This window comes from Oryzias latipes, chromosome 17 (assembly GCF_002234675.1).
Source record: "Oryzias latipes chromosome 17, ASM223467v1".
Lineage (NCBI taxonomy): Eukaryota > Metazoa > Chordata > Actinopteri > Beloniformes > Adrianichthyidae > Oryzias > Oryzias latipes.
The window spans coordinates 21,956,867-21,965,191 of NC_019875.2; the positions used below are offsets into that span (position 1 = coordinate 21,956,867).

Here is an 8,325-nt window from a genome sequence, read left to right on the forward strand (position 1 = left end):
AACAAAAGGTGTTGCAATTTGGCACAACGCCACTTTTCTCTGTGACAGAATCAGCTGATTTCAATTGTGTAAGCACACCTTTTTTGTTAAGTGTTGCATATCAGTGCAAGGCTACTTTTCTTCACTTCAGAGTCCACTGAAATTATGTTAATTGTGTAAACGGTTTAAAAGTAATGGTAGTCAAAAGACTCTCATAATAGGGCTAAAGCTCAAGTTAAAGTGCCTCAACCACACAGTCCATACAGATGGAATCTAATCATTAGGACAGGGAATGTCACTCCACTGAGTGGGAAGAGTTGGACCCACTAACTCCTAAATACACACAAATTAGAGCTGTAATGTAATTAAAAATGACTGATTAAAAAAATGTTGCCATAAAGAATAAATAAAGCAAAATACATCAAAACTGTATTGAACCTAGACTACACATAAGTTTAAATTTAGTTTAAATCGTGACCTTTTATTATGGGAGTCAATGGAAAACTGTTCCTCGTTGAAACCTGCCTTTAGTGGACCTTTGATGAAGTGCAATATTTGATTCCTTCCACAATTTATTAGCTACTACTAGTTGAATTTTAATCTAGAGGTGAGAATTAAATACTTTTGTTTCTAAGTGTGCACTATAGGTTTGTACATACAGTATACTTCACCACAGCGTAAGCCATTTTTCATTTTTGCACTTAAAAGTTCACCATCACACTCATCTGAATAGCTGAGGGTAGGCCACCCGGGTGGGAAAAACCCATTACGCTGAGGTTCAAGTAAATTTTGTACCGCCTCACACACTCTCCACACACCTCCTCCAGCTACAACGCTCCGAGAGCAAACGGTACTTTCTCTTATAACCCACGCACTTTTTTTATATACCTTTTTTTAGAACATTACACATCATCGAGTTGTTGCCCCCATATGTTGGAAACACTAACTGAAAACTTCCACCCAGTCGACACACAGCCCACCACACATTTGAAGGGGAACATGGTGGCCACAAGAATGGGTAAACGCTTCCAAAAGGACTTGCAATGGAGTGACACAGCACTGCATTTTGAACTGAGGGATTATCATTCCATCAGCAAATGACCTTTTTTGCATGAAGGAGTTGTGGTTTGGTTAGAGTGCAGATTTAGGTCACGAACATTTCTTTGCACAGCCTGTTTTCTTTATTTATTTTTTTAGTCATTTTACACAATGGTAAAAAAAAAGACATCTAAAGTAGCATCTTTTTACAACTGTAAGGTTTGTGCATAATATGATTTTAAACAGTTAACAATAATAAAAGACAAAAGCGCCTACAATGTTTTTAGAAGAAAGGTAGCAGTACATCCACATGCACACATTTGTTTATACACATTTGCTTGTAACACTTGTCTCGGACTATTAGAGATTACAATTTTTATGAATTTTAATGAATCTTGATAAGGTAAGGTTGTTACACATCGAATAGACATTAAAAATACAGCAAGCGGCTTATCATGTAGGGGATTTATTTACAGCCAAACATCTTAAAATCAAAACATGAATTTGTCCAAACATGTCATGGCAAAACTGCAAAACACTCAGCAAATCCTGGAAACTATAAAAAAAATGCAAAGAACTTCATTTTTACCTTTATTTGTCAAAGGATGTTTTGTCAGATTACTCAGTTTACTTAACCCTTATAACGTCTCTCGATGCAAATAGGCATCGAACAACTTCTGGTCCAAATTTAGCTTCATCTATCTACATGAAAGCAAAAACATTTTGTCTTCATAGCTGGAAATAAATTTAGGCGTCAAACACTTCAAGTACAATTCCAAATGTATTTGTTTTTAAATTCCCTGTAGTGAAAGTGATTTGTTCTTTGTCGCTTCTGTCCTTTTTAATCAGATCAATCTTTTCTCACGCTCACATAAGTCAGTAAGCAGCTGTCACATGTCGTCACATTTTTCAGTGGTTAGTTATCAGTGGGAATGGAGTGCTGAGTTCTGAGGTTGCAGGTTTCTCCCTGTTTCCTTCAGATCTGAAACTAAAATTAAACAGACTGCAGCTGAAGCACAGTCACATGCTGATTTGCAAGCATTCATTAATGTCAGTTAACACACAAAAAAGTTATTTATATTTTTACAATAAAAAACCGTGTGACTTTTATTATTATGATTAGCTTTTAGCTGTTACCACAGCAACCCAAGGTGTGAATGCAAAATCACAGCTATACATATAATATGCTTTCTTGTTCTTCTGCCAGAAATATGTACATTTCATTTGAAACCCTTCAAAATCACCACAAGATCATATTTTTGTGGCATTTTGCCAGTTCTTTCCATCCAGATAGGCCATACTGGTGAGCGTCCAGAGTGAGTTAGGGTTGGCACAGATTCTGACATTTTTGATTGTGGTAAACCTGTTAAAACACAGAAATAACACAGTTTAAAGATTGCTTTCTTAATCTAGTGAGCATTTTAAAATCAATCATAGCTGTGTCTACTACTAATTACTGATTTATCAACTTAGTGGCCTAGAGTGTCCACCCTGAGGCTGGTAGGTCGTGGGTTCAAATCCATACTTGAGTCATACTAAAGAGTCTTAAACTGGGACTCCGCATTAAGAGTTCGGATTGAGGAAAGAAACCACCAAATGATTCCTGAGTGTGGCTGTGTTTGCATCTTACTGCTCCCCCGAGCCACAGGTCAAACACGGAGAACAAATCACACACCCAGATAATAACATTTTCTGTCAAAAATGCTAAAATAGAAACTTTGTAAAAGAATTGAAGTAGGATAGGTATTTCAAACTTACACCACTGCATGTTTGGAGCAGGATGGTGGATACTGGACATAGTACTTCTTCAAAAAGTCTCGATGAACTTGGGTGCGTGAAATCTTTAAACAGCAACTTGAAATTCCTCCTTTAAACAAAAACAGTGACAAGTGTTATTTATTTGTTGCCACAATTGTCATTTAATAAAATTAAAAGGGCAAATAAATTGCATTAAAAGTTTCAATGTTTTTCTTACCTTGAGTTGAAACTTGAGACAGCAGCACAGCCACCAAAAAAAGGGAGAAGAAAGTCATACCTGACATTGTTGCCACCTTATGCAGTATGATCTGCAATCTTTCCTGCACGTCTTATATAAGACCACTGACATAGTTTAGATTTTTTGTTGCAGCACCCACCAAAAAGACTCACAAGTGAAAAGACAAGAATCTGGAACTTCCTCCCACAGAAGCTAAAGTTGACTCTTTGCCCCCATTTTGTCTTTGTTTGTGGTCTGGTTGTGTCACTAATTTTTCCACAGGTGGGACAGGATTATTGACCTGGTTTTGAAGACTTTGATTTGCAATATCAAAATGAATGTGAGTTTTAGTGAGGTTAGAAAATGCTATTAATAGGATTTTAACATGGCTTGAGCGGAACGTAAAAGTCTGATGGCTCTTTGTCGCCTCATCTTACTCATATAAGGAAACAGAAAAGGAGGTCACTGCCCACCCCTTTAAGAGTAAACTTTGATTAAGTGTTAGCACCACTTAAGGAAAGGGTAACTTGCAATTTAGGATGTAGAAAAAAAGTTGTAAAATACTAAACAAACAGCAGCAACCACTCTCAATGATGCTGTCAGCAAACCGCCGCTCCACTGTGCTTTTCACTTTCTAACACGGAAGCTTCCGCCTAGGCTTTTGAGGTGAGTGCTTTCCTGTGCATCTGATGCTCCTGTACTCATTTCTGCTACCTCAGAAATTCTAAAGAACTAAACACTTGCATGTCTTGCAAAAACATGTGTTGTTGAACAATCATGATTTTGCATGTTTGAGGTATAGGGGCTTTCACAGGTGGGTTCACAAAGTGTCCTTCCAGATACTTTTAAAAAGTCACACTCAAGTTCAGGCGTGTACAAAACTGACAAAACAAAAGCCCTCAGCAGTGTTAACAAATCGAGAAGCAAGTTTTGGTACGGACTTTATTAAATGCTACTGCTCTGTGCCATATTAGGTACTTTTACTTCCTTGTTTGACGATGTGAAACCCTGTGGCCATTTTCATTCTGGCCTCAGACCCTGACTAACCTCACTGGAGGGGCTTCAAACAATGATAAAAACTGAATAAAGAGACACATCAACAGCTGTGAGCTGTTCTTCTAGCAAACATGTATGACCAGATCAGTCTGAAAAAATGTTAATTGTTTTTTTATATTTTGCTTAAGTCCCACTCTGATCACCTTTTGATCTACCGGTATTTTAAAGGCGTTGCTGAAAGCTCTGTTCACACGCTCCCCCACTAGCTTAGCCCCAACCTAACAGTAGTGGTGCGACAAAATGTCATGTAGTTTTAGAGCTATCCAGCTGTACTTTTTGAGCTCGTGGGTGGCCTTTTAAAAATGCTATATTTTCACATGCTCCCGTTTAACGACAATTTGAAAAAGAAATGCCCAGATAAGCAATTTCCAGCTTTATTTTGTGTCTTTTTTTCTCTGGGACCGAATTCGCTCATTGACGTGGATTGCGTGAGCACTTTAATACTGTAAAGGGTTTCATGTCAGCACAAGGCAGCTTTTCTCCATTTCAGAATCCATGTGAGTGGATCTTCAACATGGGAAATGTTGTTAGCATCACCTAAATAACACACCCTCTTTGAACTACCGTAACTCTTCAACGCAATGAATGTAATTCCAGCTAATACTGAAGCGTAGAAAAGCAGCCGTACTCTGATATGCGACTTGAGCAACCAACTTAAATCAGTCGATTTTATTGCGGAGAAAAGTGTCTTTGCTCTGTTATCCACCACCTCATGTAAGTAATGTGTTGCATTTCAGTGCAAAGGCATGTCAGAATCAGCTGATTCATGTGGATCGCATAAATAGTTGAGGCGTTTCGTTACGTCGAAGAGCGAGTGTTATTTAGGTGTCACCAGCAACATCTCTGTTGAAAAAGAGCATTCAATAAGTAAGTAAAACAACAGAAATATCTGTAAAGGCATAATTCTTTAACAAGATGCCTTAAACTGCATCAATTTTAAGTTCAGAAAGGGAAACTGGCTACAGTTCTTGAACGTGTTGGAAAGAGAAAGCCGTCAGTGGCTGATAGCAGGTCCCTGAAAATCTTCAAAAGCACTCTAGATTGTTGGTGACAGGGACTGAGGGTAAAATCAGATTCATGAAGTGAAGCGCCCAGAGCTAAACTATAAGATGCATCCCATTAAAAATAAGGAAATTAAGAAAAAGCACTAAAAAGAATTGAGATTTTAGATTTTTTGACAAGAAAAGAATCTGGAAAGTTTTGAACCTGTGGGATGACTCAAGAAGGAAAACTTGACGCCTGCAACTGAACAACCAGGTCACAGAGAGTCACGCCAGGGTCTTTGCTTTAGTTTTTCTTCCTCCATCACTGCTCTGGTATTGTTTTATGTCTCAGACATCAAAGGGGGAAAATGACAACGACCACTGAAAAGTGGCTTCAATAGGAACCAGTGCGTCACATGATCACAAGAGTTTGGACACATTTTTTATTCTGTGAATAGACATCACATGTTGTAGACTCTTGGATTCTGTGTTTCTGCAAGTTAAGTGAATGTGACTTGACTTTAAACCTTGAAGTGTTTTGATGAATCGCACAAGTTTCTTTTGCACAGCCCTGTTTCCTATTTTACTTTGAAATCTGTCAGAAGTATCTCTACATTGGTAAAATGGATAAAGGCATATAAAGTCACTTACCTGAGACCATGCAGAGAAATGTTAAAACCGCCATCAGCACCACCAGCTTCCTCCACCTTTTTCTGAAAATGTGTTGCGTTCCTGCTGATGGCAGAATTTTTTTTTTTCAAATGTGGGTTGTCATGCCACGCGACCACACCAAAAGTTCTCTTTGAATGAAGCCCCATATTCATGTTGCTGATTTCCTACTAGGGAACAAAGGTTTTAGCTGTTCTGTCAGATGTCCCCCCTAAAGAAAATATAGGTCACATCAGTCATTACATAAGTTCCATATACTTTTATTCTTTTATTCACTTTAATACTTTTATTTTTTTTTGTATTATGCTATGAGTATGCCATGTTGCTCATTTGAGTATTTTTTGTGTTTGAATTATGTCAAAAGTTATCTAATGCCTCAACGTTTCTGTGAAAACACCCGAAGAAAGTGTGAAGCTGTGACACGACAGTTGAACTTCTGTCAATCTGCAAAAGGTGTGACAGCATTCATACAGAAAAGAGTTACAGGTGACCAAAGTAGCAAAAAGAACAACATGAGACAAAATGATTAACAATAAAAGTATTAATGTGTACTTATTTTGTGACGATCTGACCAATATTTCCTTTAGGGGTGACATATGACAGAACAGCTGAAACCCTTCAATAAGAAGGGTTCTTGTGTTTCTGGTTGCCCTGTTCACTTCATTATGGAGCCTGTTTGTTGTGAGATAAACTGTAACCTGTGCTGAATGCTCCCCCTTTCTGTCAGCTGCTCCAGCAGATCCACACATCAATAAAGTAATGATGGACTGATGAAATTACCGTCCTTTGGCTTTCATCAAGGGCCTGGTAGCTTTTAGTAGGTTTTTTCTTCCTAATGACTGTTTTTTATGTTGATCCACATCAGAAGATTCTCCACAAAGAGCTGCATTCTGATGTGCGGATTTTTATCAAGATATTCAGATTTAACTTGATTGTATATTGAAGTAAATTATTCTAAAAGCTGGCAGCAACTTGGAGACATTAGAGTAATAATGCTTGAAAACTAAAAGGACTTTACAAAAATTTGCTCTTTTTGACTTTACGTGTTATGTACTTTTGATTGTTCCCTAGACCCTGCATTGGCTCTCAAGGGCAGCTTTTTTTGCTCAATAATTTTCAAAAGCCATGCTCTAACTTAGTTTACAATATAATCTTAGTGTTTTAAAATCCTTTAAAATTGTAACCTGAATGAGGGAATTAGTCTACCATTTCATTACAAATTTTTGAGGGAAATTATTCTTTCATTACTGAGAAAACTATATTTAGTTGTGTTGAAAATCGGATGCAAAGCTAAAATGAAAAAGGATTTTCAATTCATAAAACGGAGCTTTTCTGAAGATGACTGGACTTTTCCAGCTTCCTTCCTCCTTGTCACGAATCAGTTCTGCTTTTTAGAACAGTTTGCTTTTCCCTTAAAACCTCTAAATCCTGCCTACTAAGACAGACAGGATGCTTTTACGTCAACTGATGTGAAAGCACTTCCCTTTTCTAAAGGTTACTTTCATTATTCATTTAGCATTCTTACCTTTTTTAAGTTTTATGTATAGTACCATTATATTCATTTGTGTATTCATATATATATATATTACTCCAAAAATATCTGGCAGTTTCCTGATTGTGTGCAACACCATCAGTAAAAATCCTCCAAAAACCTCAATCCATTCATAAAAAAGGATCTATTGGCATCTTGGTCAAGGCTAGGCTAAAAAAAGGGGAGGGGGAGTAGAGGGGAGTTTTTTCAGTAGTCTGTGGGTACAGTCGACGATAGATTGTAGTGCAGGCGGGATCTGGAGGTCCCTTGAAAGTATTCGTGTGGTTGAAATGGGATCAGATCATCCCTTGAAGTGTGTGTGGTGCAGGTCGGGTAAGATCGAAGACGGATTAAAATGCTGGCAGGATCTGGAGCAGCCTATTAGCAACTAATTGTTATTGTTATTAAGTTTAATTCAAACATGTTGTGAAGAAACTGGATTCTCTAGAAAGGACTGTATTATATTAGTTCGTACCCCGTCAGTTTCTTGCACACAGAAATAAATGAATAATGACTCAGAGACAAAACTTATCTTTTGTGGAGGTTTTACTTCGTTCAAACACGAAGGGGACAGACAGATGAACATGGTGCATTCAAAGTCCGAACCTACGAGCTCAGAGATGAAAAACCCTGCATTTGCATATTCAGAAGATCGTCCGATAGACCCTGTGTGAAAATCACGCCCACAAAGAGACTGGAGAGAAACTCCAAGGCTAAAGTGAAAATAATTCTGAGGCCTGCTCAGCAGATCACACATGCACAGAAAAATTGGAGTATGAGAAGAAACTGTGAGGAAAATAGCTTGGCTGTGCTTTCTTCAAATATAATATAATTTTGAGATGACAATACATGCTCAGTGAATTAAGTTTAAACCAATAGTGTAATAAAAGTTAAAGGCAGTTTCTAACTAGTCTTCACACCAATTTCTTCACACATGTTAATAGGATTTTAAATATTCTGTGATTACTAGCTAGACTGGTAATAAGCCTGTCCAAAGAGGAATGTTTTAAGCCTAACTTTGAATGTAGAAACTGTGTCGGCCTCTCTTACATAAATTGGGAGCTTATTCCATAAAACAGTGGCTTGGTGGCTAA

At 37.7% G+C, this 8,325-nt stretch overlaps 1 protein-coding gene across 1 annotated transcript; it reads right to left on the reverse strand.

The window, feature by feature from the left end:
- Positions 1–1,330: 1,330 nt before the first annotated feature.
- LOC110016889 (C-C motif chemokine 4) lies at positions 1,331–5,772 on the reverse strand. Its single transcript, XM_020710991.2, has 4 exons — positions 5,683–5,772; positions 2,993–3,004; positions 2,776–2,884; positions 1,331–2,380 (listed from the first exon to the last, which is right to left on the reverse strand). Exons 1-4 carry the CDS (start codon positions 5,714–5,716, stop codon positions 2,269–2,271), a joined length of 267 nt encoding a protein of 88 aa, XP_020566650.1. The 5' UTR covers positions 5,717–5,772; the 3' UTR covers positions 1,331–2,268.
- Between the last annotated feature and the right edge of the window lie 2,553 nt (positions 5,773–8,325).

What these genes read in the sequence shown, in the direction of transcription:
- LOC110016889 (XM_020710991.2), bottom strand. Translation starts at nt 5,716, where the DNA reads ATGGCGGTTTTAACATTTCTCTGCATGGTCTCAG. An exon ending in TGCTCCAAACATGCAGTGGT is followed by an intron (nt 2,381 to 2,775) that starts GTAAGTTTGAAA and finishes GTGTTTTAACAG; the next exon opens with GTTTACCACAATCAAAAATG.